At 42.0% G+C, this 26,467-nt stretch overlaps 1 protein-coding gene across 1 annotated transcript; it reads right to left on the bottom strand.

Annotated features, from left to right (window-relative positions):
* Window positions 1-218: 218 nt before the first annotated feature.
* LOC124277869 (protein O-mannosyl-transferase TMTC4-like) lies at window positions 219-23,210 on the bottom strand. Its single transcript, XM_046713589.1, has 17 exons — window positions 23,058-23,210; window positions 21,689-22,026; window positions 18,589-18,808; window positions 18,167-18,254; window positions 17,894-17,964; window positions 17,456-17,560; window positions 16,935-17,045; window positions 15,920-16,081; window positions 14,844-15,046; window positions 12,904-13,084; window positions 6,079-6,158; window positions 4,968-5,075; window positions 4,321-4,440; window positions 3,739-3,880; window positions 2,967-3,081; window positions 1,248-1,430; window positions 219-744 (listed from the first exon to the last, which is right to left on the bottom strand). The coding sequence occupies exons 2-17, from the start codon at window positions 21,985-21,987 to the stop codon at window positions 602-604; spliced, it is 2,331 nt and encodes a 776-aa protein (XP_046569545.1). The 5' UTR covers window positions 21,988-22,026; window positions 23,058-23,210; the 3' UTR covers window positions 219-601.
* Window positions 23,211-26,467: the final 3,257 nt, after the last annotated feature.

Here is a 26,467-nt window from a genome sequence, read left to right as displayed (position 1 = left end):
TGATAGTTGATTTATTTACAAATATATTTACACGTGGTGTTAAGTGGCACCTATGCCGTGCCGTGATCTGCTGCTGATAATACACGTAATAACATTGAGCCACTCATTCCACACCGGTCTCAATAAAGACGTTCCTGGGACTGTCATAAATATACTCAAGGAAACAAACAAGGGAACACATGAAAGTACAAGTCTCCCTTTATTCTTTTTCCAGGTTTCTTCACAAGGTTTGTATTGCACTGTTGGTGAAATTCTGGGAATGAAGAAAGGATCAGTTGTACTTTCATGTGTTCCCTCATTAGTTTCCATGAGTATATTATGAATCCTGACAGACTGGTGATTTTGGTCCACGTTTGTCTTCAAGTCATCATAAACCTTGATTCATTGCCCTGAACTCGGGAAACAGATGGTGACGGACTTCGACATGTTGACGCATTGTCCTCTCACTTAGGAAACATATGGCTACAATCCTCGAAATGTTACGTGTTTCTCTGACCTGGGAAACAGGTGGAATTAGAGCTTCTAAGGAAACCAACTGACAGGACAGGTCATGGTCTATATTTCACTGTTGTTTCCTATGTCCTCATATGCACACAGACATCTAGGCTTTACTTAACTTTCCCATTTTCTTCTGCAGCAGTTGAAGATTTTTAACATACGTCGCGTCACCTGGGTTAAGCTCTACAGCCCGGGTAAAGGCGGCCTCGGCTTTCTCATTCTTTCCCCATCGATGATATAATACACCTTGAACAGAGAAGGAGGTATGATATAAACTCACGTACAAAGAATGAATGTAGATTCATCAATGGGACTCATGGTATTTAATCTGACAGAATTGGGAAATAATACCCTACATCATCGAGGATGGCATCGACACTTAACTTTAATTTAACAAAGAAGATGCGATTAAACCTGATCGTAGTAGGTATCCACACGCATAGGATAAACGAGTGAGTGAGTTGAGTTTTACGCCGCACTCAGCAATATTCCAGCTATATGGCGGCGGTCTGTAAATAATCGAGTCTGGACCAGACAATCCAGTGATCAACATCATGAGCCTCGATTTACGCAACTGGGATACAATGGTATGTGGCAACCCAGTCAGCGAGCCTGACCACCCGATTCCGTTAGTCGCCGCTGACGAAAACCATGGGTTACTGAAGATCAATTCTAACCCGGATCTTCGCGGGTGATAGGATTAACGAAGTGAATACAGGGAATACGGAACAAACACAATACAATATTACCTAGGTTGTGATGGAACTTGGCGCTGTGTGGGTCTATCTGTAGTCCAGCCAGGAACAGGTCCTCACTTTCCTGGAACTTATCCACCATGATGTAAGTATTGGCCAGATGGAACATCAGATCAGTATCGCCAGGAAGTGCCTTCAGAGCATCTTTACCAACTGCTATAGCAAGCTCGTACCTCCCTGAATAGGATAATAACAGTATATAGACACAGGTTCAGAAACAGTATCCTATATGTGGTATTTAAGGTCTTGTTTACTGTCTGTTCTCCATGCAACAACCCCTGTCGGATCAGACACGCCGTCACTGCATGCAAGTCAAACACCCATTTAACATGTGTATGGGTAGTTGTGGGGTAAAGTATGGACTAGCTGTCTCATTCGAAGAAATAATCGAGTGTAATTTAGGGAACACTGATCACTTCTGAAGTTCCGCGCAGAAAATGGCTACTGAAAATGGATGCGCTGATTGCCACTCGACTCCTTGCACCTATGGTGGCTGATTATATCTCGTGCTATCGCTTTCTCGTCTCGTGTTATCGCTTTCTCGTCTCGTGATATCGCTTTCTCGCTTTCTCGCCTCCGAATTTTAAGGCGAGAAAGCAATGGCCCTAATCAGCCACCATACTAATCAGCCACCATATGCACCAGAGTAGTACACAATCTCCCGGTTTTCAAGATCGACCAACATAGCAAATTCGAAAAACATGACTCTCCTTTATGCCTACTTTCAAAATAGGGTGTCGTCCAAGGCAGTATGTGGGCGTGAGTAGTACCGAGAACATACTTAAAAGCTGGTGGTTCCTGAATCTGCAGTTCTGCATGTGTGTTCTTCTCCACATTACTGTGGGAGAAGGAATCTGTGGCAAACTGTGGCAATCTAAATCTGTGGCAAACTGTGGCAATCTAAATCTGTGGCAAACTGTGGCAATCTAAATCTGTGGCAAAATGTGGCAATCTAAATCTGTGGCAAAATGTGGCAATCTAAATCTGTGGCAAACTGGCAATCTAAATCTGTGGCAAACTGTGCCAATCTAAATCTGTGGCAAACTCAGTACACAAACTTGCCATTTTGATATAACCACTCAATTCCGCCTAGAATACAATAAACATCTTGGTTTTGAATACAAGGGTAAGAAAAAGAGCACGTTTTTGGAAACCACGCCTTTTAGTAGTGATATACAAATGCCAGTTTTGGTCTGTAGGGAAGCCCAGTGGTTAAAGTGTTCGCCCGTCACGCCAAAGATTCGGGTTCGATTACCCACATTGGTACAATGTGTGAAGCCCATTTCTGGTGTGCCCCGCCGTGATATTGCTGGAATATTGCTAAATGCTGCGCAAAACTAAACTCACTCACAAGCTCTCACAATGTAATTTAGAAAGTGGTCAAATGTTACATATTTGGGATTACACTTTCTCAGTAAAGTATAGATTCTGGTACTTTTATTGGGTTGAGTCCCATCCGAGATTCGAACCGCATACCCTCAGAGACACAACTCAACACCGTAGCTACCACAAAAGTAGAAGTCTCCCCTCTGATACATGTGCAGTCCATTTATGATGCCCCCAGCGTCGATATTGAAGGCATATTGCTAAATGCGGTGTGCAACACTCACTCACTCAGTACAGCGCAATACCTTATATATTGCACTATTAAGCTGTAGATACATAGAGAATTTTATGCAATACGTTACTATAGTCTCATGACCATCTCCTTACCGAGATCATGGAGAAAGAAGAGATGGTTTCTCCATGCGCTGACGTGTGCAGGGTTGGCTGTCGTTGCATTCTGCCAGGCCCTGATCGCTTCATCACTGCGGCCTGCGTCTCGATACTGTTAACAAATAGCTACATGCTAATGATATCTGATGGTGGTGTGTGGTCCTGTGCACAGCCAACGTCTTTCAAAGGTGCCGGGCAATAAACTGACAAGAGCAACTTTCTGTTTCAGATTGTGGGCTATGGCAACCACCTCAGAGTCAGACACTAGATCTCTTGGGTTTCGTCGTGGCCAACATCAGAGTCAGGCACTAGATTTCTTGTGTTTAGTTGTGGCCAACATTGGAGTCAGACACTAGATTTCTAGAAGTGAGTTTGTACAAAATTGCCTCTTTTCACCCAGCAGAAGATGGGTACCCGGTGGGATAAGTCATGTGACTACATGTATTAACCTTCTTGCGCTTCATCCGGGGTAATAATAATGAGATTGTGCGCTTTGAGTATACTTATGGTTCTAAATATCGTCATAGGAATGCACTAATATTACTTGTTGAATAAGGACGTCAGCATATTGATCTGTTAGTTTTCGGGGATCCATTTATTTGATTTTACCACTTGTCTGCCTTTTGAAGCCAATTTTGAGAAAACGTTGAGACCAAAGATACATGATTTTTTACGGTTTTTAAAAAAATATTATCATGGATGAGATGTGACTCAGCACCTAGTTCATGGACTCAGGACATAGTTTATATACAAAATGGGCAATGCTTACCAGGTTACCCAGATTATAATAGCAGTCTGAGCATGTCTGGTTATGCTGGATGGATTGAAGAAAACTTGCTTCAGCCAGCGCATTCTTCTTCATCTTTGCTCTAACTACGCCCAGGTTCATCATAGCCTCTGTGTTGTCCGATCTGTAAATTGTGCTTAAATATGGATTTATCAAATCACTAACGCACACACACACGTGGCTGAGCTACCTGAACATGCCAGCGCTAATGGTCATGAAATGAATCTGAATGTTTTACACGCGCTACATAGCGAGAGTAATAGTTGGAATTAAAGGTCCTTGATTGGCAACACTATGGTGTTGCAAGGGCGGATACAGCTTTTTGAGAAAAGGGTGGTGCACACTTTCGAGAAAGGTATGTGTGTGTGTGTGTTGGACAATTCATTTTCACCAGTTTTCACGAGAGTTTCAATGGTCAATTAATAAACTCTCAGAACAAAAAGAGGGGGTGCGCTCCTGCACGCGCGCACGCACGCACACACACACACAAATGGATCCGCCTATGTGTTGACCTGAAGACAGGTGATAACGTATCGCTCCCCTGACTGTACTATGTTAAGATACCTTAGGCTGACAGCTCCTTCAAGCAAACGTTCCGCACCCAGATTGTCTCCCTTGCTCATTCGGATGAGGGCGAGGTTAGTCATGGCTTTGTCGGTCCAAGATTTTCCCTGCACACTTGAGCTATAGGAAAAGATATGTCATAGCATCTCTTGTCATAACTATTGCTGGCTAGGTTACTGGCTTTCTTAATAAACTGTTAGCACTGTATGTACACCTGCATACCCGCCATCGAGAACTTCAATGACTTGGTATCAATTTTGAAATTACACGATATATTTTCCAATACCGTCTCCACTGCCACTGACGAAATATGGAACCTTGGTGACTCATTCGTTTGCGTCCCTGCAGGTCCATATTCAGAGTTTGCACCTCTGAAGCATGGCACAAACGTGAGATAATGGGTCCGAATCCAAGTTTTGGACGCTAAATTTCTAGGAATCATTTCTGTGACCCTGAGTTTCGCAAAGGTTTAAGACCCGATTAACTTTGGGTTTTTGTCCTTCATCAATCCGACTCGTAATAGAATTTAAATGCTTTTCAAAACCGAATAAAATGGGTCTTGTGTCAGGGATAAGGTGGGAACTATTTTACCATTATCTACTTCAGGGAAGTGATGATCACTGATGACGATTATATGATGATTATACCTGACATTGACAGCCCGCTCCAGCAGCTGCTCCGCCTCATGGACGTTCCCTCTGTCTTTCATTATGGCGGCCAAATTAATCATTGCTATTTGCTGGGGAGGATTCAATCTATGTGCGAGAAATATCAAATAATCAGGATCATAATGATAATAACCACGTTACCTGTCTCTCTCAGCCGCAAAACATTTTAATCTGTAAAACGTCGCCTGAAAATCAGAGTGTTGTATGTCCACTTTTGGTGAAAATTGAGTTAGACAGCTCGGGGTATGCTTTTCTGCATATTCTATCTCTATGCAAATTTCATCGTGATTTATAGCCTAGAAAGATGGAGATCGGGAATTTGATCCCTAAATGAATCTAAAGGTAAGAAACTGTTTTGAAGTTGGTTTTTTGTTGATTCATTCACGCGATACATGTATAGTATTCTTATCTGTCCGAAAACCGGGTACGCGAGCATAATGTAATTCGTAAGCAATGAAATTGAAACTAGTTACAACAACATTACAACCTGGTAAGGGATTAATAATCATACAGTAATGGTACAATAATGATTCAGCTGCATTTCTGATACATAAACCACTCTGGTTCTGAACAAAATTACAAATCTATTTGGCCAAGTGTGCTGTCTCCAAGCGTATTTCGTTGATTCCTTATTTAATTCAAGAGCTTTAACATACCTTGGGTGATTTTCCAAGTCTTTTTGATATAACACATGTATATGCACAGTTCAAAAGAATTTGATCGAATAGTTTTGAAAATATTGTTGCTCTAAACTGCAAGGTCGATTTTCTCAAAAATAGGTTTTAGGACCTAGAGGACTCTGGTTTTCAGGCGTAACATAACACATTCATGCAAATAATAATGATAATTATTAGCAGATTCTAACAAAAAGTTTGATTCCATAACAAAGAAACACTTTGACACTATTCCCGATTTATCATTTGGCATTGAAACTGCAATATAGTATACTTTACTCACAGTCACTCAATTTAACTCGTTTTGCAACACCATATGCAGTTTATGCAGGTGCAGTTTAAGGCACATTTACGGTAACATGAACACTACAAGACAGAACCTTCTCCAGCTGGCAAACCATATGCATGGTACCTACGTCATGGTCAGTCTGTATTTCTCCACTGCAAAGTCTTTATTGTTGAGAGCATCATTCAGTTCCCCGATCCTGAGTTGAAGCTAAAACACCACAACGTATATAGAGAGTGAGTCAGTTCTGTACCACGTGGCTTTCATTTTCAGTCAGAATCGTTTTCCTGTAAAAGAATGCTCCACACATTCGGATATGACCCATTGAGTGAAACTAAGATATAATGCTGAAACACGGGTCATCGTCTTTGTGACTCCTTTATTAGAACTCTCAGACACATATTGTGCTTGTGCTGGACGACTGCTTTAGGTCATGGCACCAGTTTAGCGCTGTAGGCACATTGTAGACAAAACTATAAACGATATGACAACTAGGGATGCCACGATACACCGATACATCGATGAATCGATACTTTTTTCTAAGATACAATTATCGATACATTCAAAACATTCGATATTTAGTTTTGAAAGTATCGGTTTAAATAAACTCTGTCAAAAAAGAAACGCAACCCCTGTCCTCAGATATGAAAAATTCGTTTGAATGAAGTTATTGCTTCCAAACTAAATGTTATTCGAATGTATTGAAATTATACACGTAATTAATGAAGATTACCATCCAAACAACTGCATTTGTACGCATAAGTGTATTTTATTGCTTATTCCGTCACAACGCATGAAATGACCCTCATGGTGACTTCGCACAAAAAAAAAAACACATGCAAATCATGAAAATGGCAGTTACTGTAGGGGTGTATAAAAGCCCATGTGCTTTCGTATTATATTCATTCATTTGTCGCATGAAAAGCTGTGTGAAAAATGCCACGATTGAGTGCTGCCGACCGAAATATCGCCATTGGTCGTGTTCAAGCCGGAGAAAGTTTTGGAACTGTTGCACGGCACCTAAATGTTCACAAAACAACGATATCCCGACTTTGGAGCCGCTACAACAACTTCAATTTGACCAACGATCGCCCGAGAAGTGGAAGGCCAAGAATCACGACCCCCCCTTCAAGATCGGTACATCCGGGTCCATCACCTGCGTAATCGGCATGCCCTACCAACCGTGACTGCCACACAAATACCAGGTTTGAGGAGAGTGTCAGCTCAAACGATTAGGAACCGTCTGAAAGAAGCGGGTTTACGTGCCTGTAGACCAGTTGTTGGACCTGTACTACGCCCCCTACATCTCCGCCGACGACTCAGGTGGTGCAACAACGTAAGGATATGGACTTTACAAAACTGGAGGCGAATCTGGTTTTCTGATGAATCCCGTTTTCTTTTGCAACATCACGACGGAAGAAAACGTGTGTATAGGAGACGTCATGAACGTTTTGCGCCCATCTGCGTCCGACAGGGGGACAGATTTGGCGGAGAAAGCGTTATGGTTTGGGGATCCATCTCATACAACCAGAAATCAGACTTGGTGATCGTTGAAGGGGAACCTGACAGCCCAACGTTACATCAACCACGTATATCAGCCTCACCTTCTCCCGATTATTGACCAACAGACACAGATTTTTCAACCAGACAACGCCCGGCCTCATACTGCACGTGCAACAATGAACTTTCTGCAGAATTCCAACGTCAATGTCTTGCCATAGCCCTCTAAATCACCAGACCTCAACCCTATTGAACACCTGTGGGATACTCTGGGTCGACGCGTACGTCAACGTCAGCCGCCGCCACAGACGCTGCAACAGCTCGGCGTTGCACTGCAGGAGGAGTGGAGAGCCATTCCCCAGGAAAGAATCCGGCGTCTTATCCGTTCTTGTCCAAGGAGATGCCGTGCAGTGATTGCAGCTCGTGGTGCTCATACGAGATACTGAGAAAGACGCCCCCCTGGTGACAAACTGGTGTCTGTGAGATGACTTTTGAAATGACAATGTTAAACATGCCCATCTTGGTTATTATTCTGCCAAATTTCAGACTTCTGTCTTAAATAATAAAAATGCTGTGTCGTCTTAAAACTTCAGATCAAAATCTCTAAAATACAGGGGTTGCGTTTCTTTTTTGACAGAGTTTATGTTATGTATCGTTTACATTTTGCAATTGTATTATGGGTTTTTTTATGTTATGTCAGTTATAATTGATTATTGTTCATGCATAAAGATAAATTAGAACTTTTTAATCTCTAAGAATAAGAAATGTTCATGGACAATCATAAAATATCAAATATTACTGTTCAAAATGTAACTAAATTTACGCAGTAATGCCGCGAAAATAGGTATCGTGATAAGTATCGAGTCATGAAACTTATGTATCGTGACATCCCTAATGACAACATCTTTACATTCATACGTACATAAAACCAACGTATATCAACGTAACCAAGTATATAAACAAAACATCAAATAATTTCTTTTGATTAACGTCCATGGCGTTTTCAGACACATCTGTAGGGAGATCAATTGATATTTTCTGAGAGATATTGCAAACTACTGTGACGTCATCGCTTCACAATCACCACTAATCTGCCTCCAATTGATTTGGTTCCTTTAGAGCAAGTCCTTTTACAAAAGTTTGAAGAATGAATTTGGATGATAAATTGAATTTCACACTTTGTGATCTCTTTGATTGGCATTTTAGAAGTTGATTAGTTATAATGAAGGCAACTTGTTCATGCATCATATACTGAAAACCATTAAAGCGCAGTTGGTATTTGTTGTCCTGGAAGTTACAAAAGTTCTATTGAAGTGTTTTTTTCCTGCGATACAGAGGATGTAGGGATAAAGGGCTGTTAATCTGACCCATTTCGAGTTCGAGTCCCAGAGCATTCCTCTCACATGAGTGAGTGAGTGAGTTTAGTTTTAAGCCGCACTCAGCATTATTCCAGCTATATGGCGGTGGTCTGTAAATAATCGAGTCTGGACCAGACACCCAGTGATCAACAGCATGAACATCGATTTGCGCAATTGGGAACCGATGACATGTCTCAACCAAGTCAGCGAGCCTGACCACCCGATCCCGTTAGTCGCCTCTTACGACAAGCATAGTCGCCTTTTGTTGCAAGCATGGGTTGCTGAAGACCTATTCTACCCCGGATCTTCGCGGGTCTCCTCTCACGTGAACTTCGATGCTTAAAACTGAACCTTTGACATTTCTCGTAAACACAACCACATTCATGAAACACGTTGTGCACGTGCATTACCTGTAGCCAGGCCCTTGAAAAGCACAAGGAATTGTGAAAATCAATCACTTTGAGAAAATACCAAGCTTGACACAAGACAAAAGAACTCAAAGACGAAAGGTCAGTCAAGGTGCTTCAGATGTGATGATTGCCAGGCACTTGAATGTGCATCCATCCATCGACTCAGACAACGTTTTCGGGCCACCGGAAGTGTTGCTGATCGTCCGCGACCTGGTGGACCACCTGTGACAACAGATCGACAGGACAGCAATATCCAAGTTTCACACTTGCGAAATCGGTTCCAAACAGCTGCTGATACGGCAAAGAGGACAATCGGGACAAGACAACGTCATGCCAGCGCCCAAACAGTGAGAAGATGCCTTGCTGCCTTCAACATCCGGCGTTGTCAGCCGTACCGTGATCCAACCTTATCGCATCGCCACAGAGTTGCTAGACAGCGATGGGCAGCTAATAGGGCCAATCTTGGCAACAGGCCATGGCGAGATGTCACTTTTACAGATGAATCCAGGTTTAACGTATCCTTTGCAGATGGACGTCAACGGATTTATCGACGTCGAGGAGAAAGACTTGCGCCAAACTGTGTCATTGAACATGATCGTTTTGGAGGGTGGGAGGGTGGGGGTTTGGGTGGTGGTCATGATCTGTTGTGCTATCAATGCCAACTTCCTATCCCAGACAGTAGTAGTTAACAGCAATTACAGTGCTCAACGTTTTGTGGACAATATCCTTCGTACGGCTGTACTCACGGTGATGGATCAACATGGCGGTCGTAACCATTTTGTGTTTCAGCATGATAATGCACGTCCCCATGCAGCCAGGGTAACAAGGGACTTATTTAATAATGAAAATGTTCGTGTGATGGAGTTGCGTCCCTGATGTTGTTATTCATTGGACATTTTCAGATGAAATTATCCAAAGATGTTCACCTAAAACATATATGTCAGTTACATTTATATATGTTGCCATTTGTGTGAGTAAAGAAAGTATGAATGTCAAATTGCGTTTTAAATGGCTTGCAGTATATGTAATAAAGAAGTTGGTATCCATTAAGCACTGTGCCTCTCACCCTTATCTCACCCTTATCTTTGTGAACCAACTGAACCAACACTGCCTCTGCAACCCAGTATAAACTGTTATCGATTCGTGTTGATATATTGACATACAGGTTATCTGCACTGCTATCAACATGTACGTTCCTGTACCCAGGCATCGCAGTATCACATGCACAGTATCACAGAAACAGTCAAGCTTCTGCTATAGCTTCATTTAAGAAACGTAACACTTTCTAGTTGCCTGAGCTCTTTGATGTTGCGTCAAGCACTACTTGAGGGTTCAAGACTAGTGACTAATATTAACAAGAGATCTAAGATATTACAAATTGCAAGAGATCAAATGTCTGACTCTGATGTTGGCCACGACTAAATACAAGAGATCTGAGTGCCACCTGATCTCTGATGTTGGCCACGACTAAATACAAGAGATCTAGTGCCTGACTCTGATGTTGGCCACGACTAAATACAAGAGATCTAGTGCCTGACTCTCTGACTAAATACAAGAGATCTAGTGCCTGACTCTGATGTTGGCCACGACTAAACCCACAAGAGATCTAGTGCCTGACTCTGATGCCTGACTCTGATGACTAACGACTAAATACAAGAGATCTAGTGCCTGACTCTGATGTTGGCCACGACTAAACACAAGAGATCTAGTGCCTGACTCTGATGTTGGCCACGACTAAATACAAGAGATCTAGTGCCTGACTCTGATGTTGGCCACGACTAAATACAAGAGATCTAGTGCCTGACTGATGTTGTTAACCAATGCCAAAAGCAAGAAATCCAGTGTCTGACTAGTTAACCAATGTGTTAACCAATGCCAAAAGCAAGAAATCCAGTGTCTGACTAGTGTGTTAACCAATGCCAAAAGCAAGAAATCCAGTGTCTGACTAGTGTGTTAACCAATGCCAAAAGCAAGAAATCCAGTGTCTGACTAGTTTGTTAACCAATGCCAAAACAAGAAATCCAGTGTCTGACTAGTGTGTTAACCAATGCCAAAAGCAAGAAATCCAGTGTCTGACTAGTGTGTTAACCAATGCCAAAAACTGTTTCAGGAAATAAAACAGCCAATCAACGCATAGGGATGTGAGAAATTCCCCACGTCGCGCGTTTCCTTATAGAGAAATTTTCATTTTAGCGTTCTTTAGATCGAAAATTGATATGGGCAATAAAACCGACCATTTAATATCACCGACCATTTGTATATAATAAACCCTTTCTTGTGCAAGATTAAAGATACATATCAAATTAAATACTTTTGAAATCATGTTGAAAATGAAATGCTATAATTACAATAATGTAGCAAATACAATCATTAAGAGTGATGACACATGGAAAAAACAACAGTCCATTGCGTTTCCATTGCAGGAACAATATCACTCAGCCTTGACTTTAGACTGGAAGAATGTGAAATACATAACATCCTTCACACGGTTTCACATGGAAAGTTCATTATAGGCCTCTGTACTCTTACTACGTTGTCTGATTACAAAATTGTATAGGTTACTTAATTACAGTAACATAGAGAAGAACATGGCCATTGTAGGCCTCTGTACGCTTACTACGTTGTCTGATTACAAAATTGTATAGGTTACTTAATTACAATAACATAGAGATGAACATGGCCATTGTAGGCCTCTGTACTCTTACTACGTTGTCTGATTACAAAATTGTATAGGTTACTTAATTACAATAACATAGAGATGAACATGGCCATTGTAGGTCTCTGTACGCTTACTACGTTGTCTGATTACAAAATTGTATAGGTTACTTAATTACAATAACATAGAGATGAACATGGCCATTGTAGGTCTCTGTACGCTTACTACGTTGTCTGATTACAAAATTGTATAGGTTACTTAATTACAATAACATAGAGATGAACATGGCCATTGTAGGTCTCTGTACGCTTACTACGTTGTCTGATTACAAAATTGTATAGGTTACTTAATTACAATAACATAGAGATGAACATGGCCATTGTAGGCCTCTGTACGCTTACTACGTTGTCTGATTACAAAATTGTATAGGTTACTTAATTACAATAACATAGAGATGAACATGGCCATTGTAGGTCTCTGTACGCTTACTACGTTGTCTGATTACAAAATTGTATAGGTTACTTAATTACAATAACATAGAGATGAACATGGCCATTGTAGGTCTCTGTACGCTTACTACGTTGTCTGATTACAAAATTGTATAGGTTACTTAATTACAATAACATAGAGATGAACATGGCCATTGTAGGCCTCTGTACGCTTACTACGTTGTCTGATTACAAAATTGTATAGGTTACTTAATTACAATAACATAGAGATGAACATGGCCATTGTAGGTCTCTGTACGCTTACTACGTTGTCTGATTACAAAATTGTATAGGTTACTTAATTACAATAACATAGAGATGAACATGGCCATTGTAGGCCTCTGTATGGTTACTACATTGTACTTATTGTACATATAGTATATTATATCTATCTATCTATATTACGTTAGTAATATATGCACGCACGCGCACGCAGACGCACAAAGAGTCGAATGTTCCTGTACAACAGTACGTTCCTCTGTCAATGTATGTGCAGCTACTTGTTTAGAAGTTTTATGAAATCAGGGCACTTTGGTAGCCTACCTTCTTGGTTGTTGAATGGGCATGAAGACAGATCTGTCTGACCCCGAGCACCACCAACATACAGAAGCCAGCACAGGACAGGTACAGAATCCTCTCTGCGATCACGAAGCCCACACGGAAAAACAGGTTGCTGGCTGGCAGGAAGGGAACTCCCAACACTGCCAGGGACATTATCAGGATCCTGAACAAAACAGATGAACATGAACAGAGTTAAGACGTCTTATGTTAAGATGTAAGTCATGAAATACACAATGCCATTTCAGAAAGTGGTCAAATGTAACATATGTTATATTTGGGATTACAGTTTCTTAGTAAAGTACAGATTCTAGTACTTTCTGTACAGATTCTGTGTGCTGGCGATTAGGTGCCTGACTCTACCCCAAAATGGAACTCAACCCCAAAAGTACTACAATCTGTACTTTACTAAGAAAGTGTAATCCCATGTGCTACAAGATGTAAGTCGTTCTCATGATATAGTCACAATTGTACAATCGACTCTACTTTGGGCAGAGATTTATTATGAATGTGGAAACGGATTTGTCGCTTCTATTAATCAACTGTTTCCATGCGGTGATATACTTTATTGATTGTTCTTTTTAAGTCTATTTAAATGAAAATGTTATTGTGGCATATTACAAATGCTAAGCCTGATCTCTTCTTTGGCATAGCTGATACAAACCAAACATCAGGACATGGGGACGCCGGGGGTATTTGGCAAAAAGAAAGAAATCCAGTGTCTGACTATTGTGTTAACCAATGCCAAAAGCAAGAAATCAAGTGTATATGGCATACTGTTTCTCTAGGGAAAATCAGCTTTTGTCGAAAACCTGCTCATATCTGAGTATTTGAATAAAACACGTGTATTCCATAACGGCATAACTGTTCTCCTTTTCATAGCCATAAATACCCTGCAGGTCAAACGTCTTCTTTCGTCCTTTGTACATATTCTTTAGCCTCGAGCGTTTAATATGTGTGTGGTTGTTCGCTTAACATGGCCTATCACATTGAGTCCTATTCACCAACTACAACTGTCGTGACCAACTCGTGTTATTCCGGGACAAGCCGAATAGCGATGGAGGTTACGGAAAGGGACGAGTGGTGACGAATGGAGGTTACGGAAAGGGGCGAGTGGTGACGAATGGAGGTTACGGAAAGGGGCGAGTGGTGACGAATGCAACTACAACTGTCGTGAAATAGCGAAAGGCCACGGACAAGAGGGTATCATGGCAATCAACCGTGACCAGGGAACGTAGCTGCCTAGCGCTTGGGACTATTAATTCCATTATCAGTTGTAGTTTCTATGTCATCGTGCTTGTCAACTACAGTACTATTAATGCCTTGATTCATTCCTGGCTTCTATTTCTTTATTGCCATTACCGATCAGCGCCATTAACCATTGTCTTCGCTTGTTAAGTGCAGTCATTGTTATCTCATCATTGATGCAGGGAATAATAAGTGGCATCTATTTGTCCATTACCATTACCAATCGGCGCCAATCACCTTCTGGGTTCCCTTGTTGTTGTATCCCAATTGCGTAGAGCAATGCTCATGCCGTTGATCACTGAATCTTCTGATCCAGACTCGATTATTTGCAGATCGCCACCATATAGCTGGAATAGTGCTGAGTACGGCGTTAAACAACAAACAAACAAACAAACCTTGATGTTGTTTTATCACTGTTACTTTTTACTAGTTTTTTCATTCACCTGACGAAGGAGTTCCTATTTAGCAAGGAGGAATTAAAGACACTCACTCATTGCATACTGTCATCACCTTAGATGCCTACCAGGTTTTGCATAGCATCGTCTGTAAACTGTCTTTGCCGTAAGTACCTCCCCCCCCCCCCCCTTACATATTGTATTCGGTGCATTCATGATAACACGGCTTTTCGACTGCATTTATCAATTGATTCAACTTTAAAACCAAGGTAATTTTCTCACCTGCGATCATTTGTAAGTTGGCCATGATAACAATGGAAGGCTAAAACCCCAAACCCAGCCCAGAGAAGTACGTCCGCCAGGATTCTGGGATCAGCCAATGAGGTGATGACAGGTATACAGCCCATCGACCAATCACAACACAGCCACCATGGGTTTAAAAGCAGCCAGGTGTTGATGGCATAGAGGTAGTTGTAGTTTAAAGCCTGAAAATGTAAGTGATGAATTCTCGATTTAATAGAACGGTACATCCTCGATAATCTCGATAATCTCCGGGGTATACGTATTACCTCCCTTTGCTCGCTTTTAATGCAATCAGGTGAACCAATCACAAGGCTTCTTTCATAACGATTAAACTTCGCAACATAAGTGCTACAGAGGTACCCTGAAAGAGGTAGAATGAGTTCTTTCAGACCTGTCAGTTTGTCTGTATGATTTTTTCCCTAAATCTAAGTCGCACAGTGAGTAAACCTTCGCGCGCCTGCGGCCGACATCTTTGTTGACACTGGCAAGCTCGGTTGTAACGGCTTATCTGATTGGCTACTGAGAGAAGGCGGAGCCAGCAAAGGGAGGTAATACAATTATGAGCCTGAGCCGTAGATGTATCCAGGATACTAGTGAAGATTATCGAGGATGAGAACGGCATTGGTATTCAAGAAACAAACCCTTTCAGTTTTTGTGTGATAAATATCATTGTTGGGTGTAATACGAAACTGTTATATCCATTGTACCTTTTTTTCGGTGAGTGAGTGAGTGAGTTCAGTTTTACGCCGCTTTTAACAATATTCCAGCTATATCACGGCGGGGGACACCAGAAAATGGGCTTCACACATTGTACCCATGTGGGGAATCGAACCCGGGTCTTCGGCGACGAGCGAACGCTTTAACCACTAGACTACCCAACCGCCCCTTTTTTCGATGAGTCTAGTATTTTGATACTAGATGCCTTTGCTTTGCTGTATTTAAAACAGAACGCTTGACTTGTCAATAAAGTTGTAAATAAAGTGAATTTACCTCGGCTCAGAGAGCCTTAGAAGTGGAATGAACTTTCACCAGAAGTTTAAAGCAAATTGACTCACTCTGTAGAACGTGACCTCGACAAAGGAATGTGGATTGTCTTTGACTAAGAATGTGGGCGCTGATCCCGTTATCCACAGCCGTGACACGATGAGAGAGATGCCAGTCAGGAACAAGATGAGCTGACGTGTGACGAGTGCCTTCAGCCAAGGGTAGGGACGACGCTGGAACATACAGTTAGTGAGTGAGTTTAGTTTTCGCCGCTTTTAGCAATATTCCAGCAATATCACGGCGGGGGACACCAGAAAACATCAGCCTTGCACTGTTTCATGCTAGGTATGACAAGTGACACAGAGGGAGGTTCACGGAGAACAGGTTGTGTTGTTTCAACTGTCCGGAAATGGAAAGGCGATAGACTTCCTATACAAGCCTTTTTGGGGACGGAAATATATATTAACATATGTTCAGTACTTCCCATCGGGTGTTATTATTTTGATTCTTGATGACTGGTTAGTGTATACTAATTGCTCCGTTGTTTTCTGTATTTGAGCCGAGACCATTCGTCAGCACTTGCATATTTCCGTAACCAGCTTAAAGGCTTGTACCGGGTGATGCGAGCCGACAGGAACTGCGAAGAGGTTGGTTGGTTGGTTTGTTTGGTGTTAAACGCCGCACTAAGCAATATTCCAGCTATATGGCGGCGGTCTGTAAATGAGTGAGTCTGGACCAGACAATCCAGTGATAGACAGCATGGGCATCGATCTGGGCTATTGGGATACCATGGCATGTGTCAACCAAGTCAGCACCCGATCCCGTTCATCGCCTTTTACGACGAGCATGGTTTGCTGAAGACCAATTCTAACCCGGATCTTCACGGGTGGAATTGCAAAGAGGCAAATAGCAACGCAGTGTTCTTAGATACCGCACTGGCATGAATTTTATATAATACATCCACTCACAAATAAGAATTGTGGATTTTCTGCCCTTCATAAAAGCATTCAGTGTCGAAAGTTCTCCAAACTCTGAACTCATTAAATTTATCCCTTTGCGGAAGGTGATCTAAAAGTCTCAAAGTACCTGTTTCTTGACGTTGCTAATCCTGTCTTCAGAATCCTGTTTCTTCAACCCAAGCCAGCGAAACGGATCCACCCTACACACAACGATGACGTCAAACACGCTGCACACACCCTGCAAATTCACAACACAAACCTATGCTACAAATACAGTATTTCAGATATATGTCAGCTAACTGTAGGAGAAACGACGCCTGTAGCGATACAGGTCCTAGACATTCATCATAGGTTTCTGGCATTCCAAAGGGACGCAACTCTTCACAGCAAATTGAGGTGCCTTAAATGATGTTGGATCTATTACCTTCCCCGCAATGATCCGGATTACAATTTGACTTCAGGAACACTTGCTTGTCCCAAAAGGCGACTAAAGGCATCGGATGACTTGGTTGATACATGCCCTCGTATCCGAATACTTTGTTGATCGATGCTCATGATGTCACCTGTATGGTCCAGATCTGATTACTTACAGAGCGCTGTTACACAGCTGACACATTGTGTTAAACAACACACGAAACATATACTTACTATGACAGTGATGCCCTGCTCCTTACAGAAGGTGGACACGACACACAGACACATACTGGCCAGTATAGACACCAGGGAGAAGGACTCGGGACGGTAGCTGACAAAGCATGAAGCTGAAATCAGAAAGATCCATGACACGACACACAGACACATATTGGCCAGTATAGACACCAGAGAGAAGGACTCGGGACGGTAGCTGATCAAGCATGAAGCTGAAATCAGAAAGATCCATGACACGACACACAGACACATATTGGCCAGTATAGACACCAGGGAGAAGGACTCGGGACGGTAGCTGACCAAGCATGAAGCTGAAATCAGAAAGATCCATGGCAAGACACACAGACACATACTAGCCAGTATAGACACCAGGGAGAAGGACTCGGGACGGTAGCTGACAAAGCATGAAGCTGAAATCAGAAAGATCCATGACACGACACATAGACACATACTGGCCAGTATAGACACCAGGGAGAAGGACTCGGAACAGTAGCTGACCAAGCATGAAGCTGAAAGCAGAAAGATCCATGACACGACACACAGACACATACTGGCCAGTATAGACACCAGGGCGAGGGACTCGGGACGGTAGCTCACCCGAGATGACGCTGTAAAACAGAATCAACGTCAACAACAGTTTTACTGTAGACCTGTAGGGGTCTCCTGTATGTGTTGAATTATGGGAAACAGCAAGCAGCTATAGGAACTTACATGAGAGGCAGGCCCTGGCGTACAGCAAGAATGATAGAAGGAAGGTCAAGGCACACAGCAGGTCTGCCCGACCCACGACCCCTGCTACCTGGAACATTATATGAGCTGAGGCATTATTGGAGTCTCATAATTTGCCAAACAATCTCATTAGATAATTTCAGTGAAATAGCCACTTTATAATATTTGAATGGAGTGGACAAGGTATTTGCCCTGAAACATTTTCTTTCCAACACTGAGAATTGTATTAGTGTTGATATCCGTTTTAAATGCTGTGAATATAAAGAGGTTAGGAGGATAAGGTTGGTATTTCCGAAGCCTTGAATGACAATATGTAACCATCAAAAGGACATTATCAAGCAATGGATGAAACATTGCATTTATTAAAACTATTTATTTATCAGTTATTTATCAGAACTACTCACACTCTCAGTGTGAACTGGATGCACAGCAAACAATACAGCACACAGGAGAGCAGCTCGGGGCGAGGCAAACACCGGCCTGGCAGATTCCTGGTCCACCTGGTAACCAGACATGAGGACAGAGAATACTGCCAGGAAGATGACCGACACCAAGCCGTGCAGGACGATGTTGACAACGTGGAAGCCCCGAGGATGTAGTCCACCCGCCCATGAGTAGCTCCACCTGCATGCCGATAAGATAAAACCCAACTATGACAAACTACTAAGCAAGAAACTAAAACATGGGAAAGGTATGAGGTGACCTGGAATTTAAGAATTTAATCCAAATGTTGGACATAAACTGATAAGGAGAAATGGGGATAACGTCACTTTCAAGATTACTGCTCTCATTTCGAGACAAAATGCTTGCACTAGTCCTATAACGTTATACTCCTCTCAAGAGATTCGCTTATAATGGCATGGCCCTCTCAATGTGATCAGACCCGTGAAGGTCCGGGTTAGAATATTGATCTTCAGTAACCCATGCTTGTCGTAAGAGGCGACTAATGGGATCGGGTGGTCAGGCTCGCTGACTTGGTTGACACATGTCATCGGTTCCCAATTGCGCAGATCGATGCTCATGCTGTTGATCACTGGATTATCTGATACAGACTCGATTATCTACAGACCGCCGCCATATAGCTGGAATATTGCTGAGTGCGGCGTAAAACTAAACTCACTCACTCACTCAATGTGATCAGCCCTATATAGTCATGGGCTACTCAGTGTGATCAGCCCTATAACGCTATAGCCCTCTCAATGTGATCAGCCCTATAATGTCATGACCCTCTCAATGTTATCACCTCTATAACGACATTGTCTTCTCAATGTGATCAGCCCTATCACGTTATGGTCCTGTCAATGTGATCGGCTCTATAACAATATTGCCTTCTCAATGTGATCAGCCCTATAACGTTATGGTCCTGTCAATGTGATCAGCCCTAGAACGCTATAGCCCTCTCAATGTGATCAGCCCTATAATGTCATGACCCTCTCAATGTTATCACCTCTATAACGCCATTGTCTTCTCAATGTGATCAGCCCTATCACGTTATGGTCCTGTCAATGTGATCGGCTCTATAACAATATTGCCTTCTCAATGTGATCAGCCCTATAACGTTATGGTCCTGTCAATGTGATCGGCTCTATAACGATATTGCCTTCTCAATGTGATCAGCCTTATAACATCAGGTGCTCCGCCATATAACGTCATGGCCCTCTCAATGTGATCAGTTCTATAACGACATGGTCCTCTCAATGTGATAAGCTTTATAATGTCATGGCCCTCTCTATGTGATCCGCCATGTAACGTCATGGGCCACACAATGTGATCAGCCCTATAATGTCATTGCCCTCTTAATGTGATCAGCCTTACAACGTCATCTCCCTCTCAATGTGATCCGCCTTACAACAGCATGGCCCTATCAATGTGATCAGCCCTCAATGTGATCAGCTTTATAATGTCATGACCCTCTCAACGTGACCAGCCTTTTCACGTCATGGCCCTCTCAACGTGACCAGCCTTTTCACGTCATGGCCCTCTCAACGTGACCAGCCTTATAATGTCATGGCCCTCTCAACGTGACCAGCTTTATAATGTCATGGCCCTCTCAACGTGACCAGCCTTATAACGTCATGGCCCTCTCAACGTGACCAGCCTTATAACGTCATGGCCCTCTCAACGTGACCAGCCTTATAACGTCATGGTCCTCTCAATGTGATCAGCATTATGACGTTCTGAACAAAATCAAGATCATCATGTTGACTACATCACCAGTCGTCATGCCATCGGCCTTCACTGATCCTATGCCAGGACTTTCCTCAGGGTTTCCAAAAATATGGTGGAAGTCCTGAAAGTTCCCTCTTACAGACAAAACAGTCTTGACACAATGTAACGATGTATCTGTAACAACACCTTCCTATGAAGAGTAGAGGAGGTCGGGTAGCCTAGTGGTTAAAGCGTTCGCTCGTCACGCCGAAGACCCGGGTTCGATTCCACACATGGGTACAATGTGTGAAGCCCATATCTGGTGTCCCCCACCGTGATATTGCTAGAATATTGCTAAAAGCGGTGTAAAACTAAACTTACTCACTCACCCTTATGAAGATTACGTTCTTTATCCCTCATGCTCAGTGTTATCATATAAAGAACGTCACACCAACAGTAGAATATTGTATATGTCTAGCATAGCACCTCCATGCTCAGTGCTATCATATAAAGAACGTCACACTAACAGTAGAATATTGTTCATGTCTAGCATAGCACCTCCATGTTCAGTGCTATCGTATAAAGAACGTCACACCAAAAGTAGAATATTGTATATGTCTAGCATAGCACCTCCATGTTCAGTGCTATCATATAAAGAACGTCACACCAACAGTAGAATATTGTACATGTCTAGCATAGCACCTCCATGCTCAGTGCTATCATATAAAGAACGTCACACCAACAGTAGAATATTGTATATGTCTAGCATAGCACCTCCATGTTCAGTGCTATCATATAAAGAACGTCACACCAACAGTAGAATATTGTATATGTCTACCATAGCACCTCCATGTTCAGTGCTATCATATAAAGAACGTCACACCAACAGTAGAATATTGTATATGTCTAGCATAGCACCTCCATGTTCAGTGCTATCATATAAAGAACGTCACACCAACAGTAGAATATTGTATTTGTCTAGCATAGCACATCCATGCTCAGTGGACACACGCACTCACGCACACACACACAGAGTAAACAATAGTTAATGCTCAATGATCAGTTTAGGTATATGCAAACAAATGTTTGAATTGGGTTTTTTTCCCAGGTATAAACCGTTATTATTACTTTTACATTTATTACAAGCATGTTAGAACTTTAGCTAACGTCTGCATTATCTAAAAAAATAACACATCCCTTTCACGTACGCACGTACGCACGCACAGACACACTTGTTAACGTCTTTGTATTAGTGCACGAATCTTCAACGGTCAGTTAAATCACATTTCACTTCACGTTACACACGTCCAGCATAAATGCTGTTGTTTATAGTAATGGACAAGGTCCGTTCCTTACCTGAAAGTCATCACTGTGAGGGGTCGGTAGGATTTGTGGCTTCCATCCTCCAACTGCGCCCCCCAAAAGTCATGAGCGAAAACGGTGGATAGCGGGGTCTCTGGAAGCACGTCTTTGTTGGTGGTGATGGCAAAGTAATCGTCAAAAACAAATTCCCCGTCATAACTGTTCGCAAAACACAGCACCGCCAGACAGAAGACGAGGACAGATGCCACAGAGAATCTGAGTTTGGGTACAGGCAGCACATCATCCCAACGTGGACGGATGTCATTTACAACTCCATTGACCTTGGAGAACATTGATTTAGGCCTTGTCGCTGTCTGCTGGGTTGATATGCCCTATAAACAACACATGTTTATTCACTATACACGTACCGATAAAATACTACATTTATGTGAATATTTTATTCGACATTCCACTCTAATAGACACTTAATTCACCATTGACACAAGAGAGTCTACAGACTACAGAGTCTGTTTTTAAATATCATTGATATCATATAACAGAAATAAGAAATGTATTATATATACGAGCCTATAGAGCATAATACACATTTTTACTCCTAATATATGATATTAATGGTACGGAAGCACGCGATGTTAATAATCTCTTTATCACATGATGTCCTTAAAATGACTCTTTAAAAAAGAAGCAAATCGTACGTGAATTTATGTGAATAGAATCGAGCGCTCGCGTAAGAATACTTAGCGGTACACCAAGGTGAAGGTCGTCATCCACGCAATAGAAAAAAAAAATCATGCAAACTCGCGACGCCGTCATCAATAGAACGTTTTAGGATTCGCATGGAGTGTATGGAGTTTTGTGAAAGTTGTTCGTGTATTGACCTAATTTGCATATTTATCAGATTTGGATACCAAGTTTATCAGATTGCTTTAATGCACCGATAACACCCTCCATTATATATTAAACGCCGTTCTTGGGAAGTTTTCCTGCTATATCACAGCATATTGTCACCCAAATCGTCCTTTAAACCTTTCCTGCAGTAGGAGGGTCCGCCTCCGTGGTGTAGTGGTTAGAGCGTCCGCCCGTACTTGTTGGTCCGTGCCTGGCGCTCGGTATTAATGGGTACAACAAGGACTGGTCGGCTTGGACTCAGTATAATGTGTCTGAGGGGGTATTCATGCTTCACTGCGGCATGGTATCTCAGTGGGCTAGCACTATAAAACCAGCTTCAGTCTGGGCTAGTACAAGCATGCACACATACACACGCATGCACGTATTCACATGAGCGAAATATTCTCAAGCTCGACGTTAAACCCAATTTCACCTCACCTCACCTCCAGCAGTAGGAGTCCTATTACGTGGAAACTTGCATAGATCTTGTGACTGTGAATATAAACATACAAACCTTGCTACCCAGTGTAAGGCTTCAGAAGGGTGTACGCTTGTGTCTCAACACGTACTTGTCATGGTATCCTTGTACACCTGCTCTGCTTCAAAATACCTGCTTGCTGTCAAAACGCCCCACTTCCCGTGTGCCTCTTGGACAATAGAAACATTGACTGGGTCGCCAGCTTGTCGGTTGTATGGACGTATCAGCATGGTCACAGATGTACAATTATGAGAGACTATCCAGATCGAATCTCTTTAACATCACTGCAGTCGTGAATTTGCAAGGCCTAATGGTAACGAAGTATTCATGATTCGACTTGTTACAAGCCTGATAACGATTAAAGTCTTTGAATGACAAGTGAGTGAGTGAGTGAGTGGGTTGATGAGTGAGTGAGTGAGTGGATGGGTGAGTGAGTGAGTGAGTGATTGGGTGGGTTCTGAGTGAGTGAGTGAGTGAGTGGATGGGTGAGTGAGTGTGTGGGTTTTGAGTGAGTGAGTGAGTGGGTGGGTGGGTTCTGAGTGAGTGAGTGGATGGGTTCTGAGTGAGTGAGTGAGTGAGTAGATGGGTGAGTGAGTGAGTGAGTGTGTGGGTTTTGAGTGAGTGAGTGAGTGGGTGGATGGGTTCTGAGTGATTGGATGGGTGAGTGAGTGAGTTAGTGAGATGTATAGCTTGCAGTATCACTCCATTTGCGAATATAGTGAGAGAGAGAGAGAGACAGAGAGAGAGAGAGAGAGAGAGAGACAGAGAGAGACAGAGAGAGAGAGAGAGAGAGACAGAGAGAGAAAGAGAGAGAGAGAGACAGAGACAGAGAGAGAGAGAGCAAATTGTTCTTAACACCAAGACTACAGCTGTTTTTCGAATGAAGTTTGCAGCCACACGTTCCAGGTTAGAGCGAGTGAGTGAGTTTAGTTTTACGCCGCTTTTAGCAAAATTTAGCAAATTCACGGGGGTACACCAGACATGGGGTTCACACAATATACCCATGTGGGGGTCTTCGGCGTGACCAGCAAACGCTTTAGCCGAAAGGCTCCCCCACAACCAAGTTTCTATGTAGATGTTACAGTTAAAAAACCGCTGTACAGTAATGATTTACATACTGGGTGTTGTTGTGCAAAACTAGACTACCTTAAGTCTATGTTAAGGTATGCGAGTTACGGCCATCTTAGTGCTAAGACTACCTTAAGTCTATGTTAAGGTATGCGAGTTACGGCCATCTTAGTGCTAAGACTACCTTAAATCTATGTTAAGGTATGAGAGTTACGGCCATCTTAGTGCTAAGATCGCTTTGTACAGAGGCACCCTCAGCTGGTTTTGAAATAAAAAAAATATGTTTTGGGTTGACTTGAATGTTGTATACAGGTTGAAATAGCCCTATATCCGCCATTTTGATTTTATGACGTCATCATCGAACACCTGGCTGACCTCATTTCACAGGGGTGTCAATGACCTTGTACCGAGTTGACCTTGGATTAAACAACTTTTCCAAGAGGTATTTTTAGATCAGGAGCATAGCAACCGAAAAAGAATGACATCAGGGTAGTCATGTAGATTTACATGTGTAAGAGTGTGCAAACTCACTCCGGTGTGACTCACCCTGACCGAGGGGTCAATAACCGCGCGTCCCGTGGGAAACACATCATAGCATCACACCATGACATCATCCCATTAATTTAGACCAATCAGTGTAGAACAACTATCGGACTGACTGGACCACTGACCACAAACTAGTTTCATCCGGTTTCAATTTTAACTATAAAAACCCCTTAATTCAACATCATGCATCACTTGCCGACTGCACTTTGAGGTGACTTCACGACCAACAAAACCATTTGAGCTCTTGAGTGTCTTCAACAAGTTCAACAAACGAGAGGTTTGTATGTTTATATATTATATGTTGTGCAAAAAACACACGATGTTTACATTTTACACACCGAGTAACCTTTTTTGCTGTCGCGTGTGATTGCTCAGAGTGGGCACCCCTTAAGGCTGAATCACCACAGTAATCGCTCACATTCCTGAACGGGCGTGTGCCCATTGAACCCCCACAGACAGCATTAAGCGCTCCAATTTCCTGGAGTCGAAGTTAAAAACAGAAACACATGTGTCAAATGCTTCGTTTAAACACGAGGAGTTCATTCGCGCGCATCCGTTAAGCTGTCGCGTGTACACAAAATTTGTCAGGGCTCAAACGCGTGTAACCGTTAAATTACCGGGTTTTTTTTATATTAGTAAATCAGTTTATGTCTTGAATATAATTCCGCACTGTTAGGTTTTACAAATAAAACTATAATTAAAACAAAAGCAACATACTTACATCCACCATATTCCTCTTGGAGAAATCCTGCGACATTATCTTGTTCTCGGGTTGATCAGTTGGTAGCTTAATTCTATGTATGTAATTGGATGCCTTATTAAACTTTTAGGTATCACAAAAACATACACAGTATTTTTTTTCTACCATTTTTTTCTGTATCTATTTTATTTTACAAAATATTTTTATTGACATAAAAATATACATGTACATTGCATTGCCTTTGTCCGTCGTTCTGAAAAAAAAGAAAAGAATTTTTTTATTTTACACATGTAGGTGATGATGATACAATGAACAAAAATGGTTTATCTTTGAGTCAGTAAGTTTTCAATCACATCCAACTGTCTAGTTGAATGATTGTAACCATGTATGATTTTAGTTACTTCCATTTTAACCGATTTTAGTTACTCAATTCGTCATTCCGTCAGTCAGTAACCTAAAGAGGTTTTATTGCTGTCGAAAAGAAAGAGGGGGAAAAAATAAGTACTTACTCAATGGGGTAGCAAATCCATGATTGCTTGGAGGTGTGCCCGGATTTGGGCACACCTCTCATTCAATGAAACGACCTTTAGAGGTCGTGTCATGTGGACATCCCTGAAACAACATGCAAAATATATCATGAGATAACACATACTAAAACCTTAGAATCAATATTGTGTAAAACAAAAGCAATCTCACTTAACACTCAATGTAAATTATATTTCTTTTAAACAAAAGTATTAGGTAATACATCAACTAAGTCACACTCACAGCAGGTCTTGTTCCTGCTGCTGCTGTTGTTGTTGTTGCTGCTGCTGTTGTTGTTGTTGCTGCTGTTGCTGTTGTTGTTCAGCTAGATAAGACTATAAAAAACAAACAAAAAACCGCATTACTCATGCCTTCCTCACACGTATAATAAAATATGTACCTACTGTAGCCGACTTTTAGTGAGATAGATCTGAAACAACATAATATTTATAGTCAGTAGTGCTTTTGCAATTTCATAGCATAGTTAGAGATACTTACATCCACAGCTTTATCAATCTGATGGAACAACTCCATGTCCCTGTTAAAAAAAAGGAGTACACCTACATTAAAAAATATGAAGATGTTTCTAACAGGCAATACATAAGGA

The sequence above is a fragment of the Haliotis rubra genome, unplaced genomic scaffold, assembly GCF_003918875.1.
Source record: "Haliotis rubra isolate DU_JTF1 unplaced genomic scaffold, ASM391887v1 Scf106, whole genome shotgun sequence".
Taxonomy (NCBI): domain Eukaryota; kingdom Metazoa; phylum Mollusca; class Gastropoda; order Lepetellida; family Haliotidae; genus Haliotis; species Haliotis rubra.
The sequence above is the reverse complement of the archived record's forward strand: the minus strand, read 5'-3'. Positions and strand labels throughout refer to the sequence as shown.

Bases quoted from the DNA above. Each gene is read 5' to 3' on its own strand.
- LOC124277869 (XM_046713589.1), bottom strand. From the start codon at position 21,987: ATGTTCTCCAAGGTCAATGGAGTTGTAAATGACATCCGTCCACGTTGG. The intron at 3,881-4,320 runs GTATCTTAACAT...CACAATTTACAG, and splicing joins GAAGGAGCTGTCAGCCTAAG to ATCGGACAACACAGAGGCTA. The intron at 1,431-2,966 runs GTAAGGAGATGG...TATCCTATTCAG, and splicing joins CTTCTTTCTCCATGATCTCG to GGAGGTACGAGCTTGCTATA.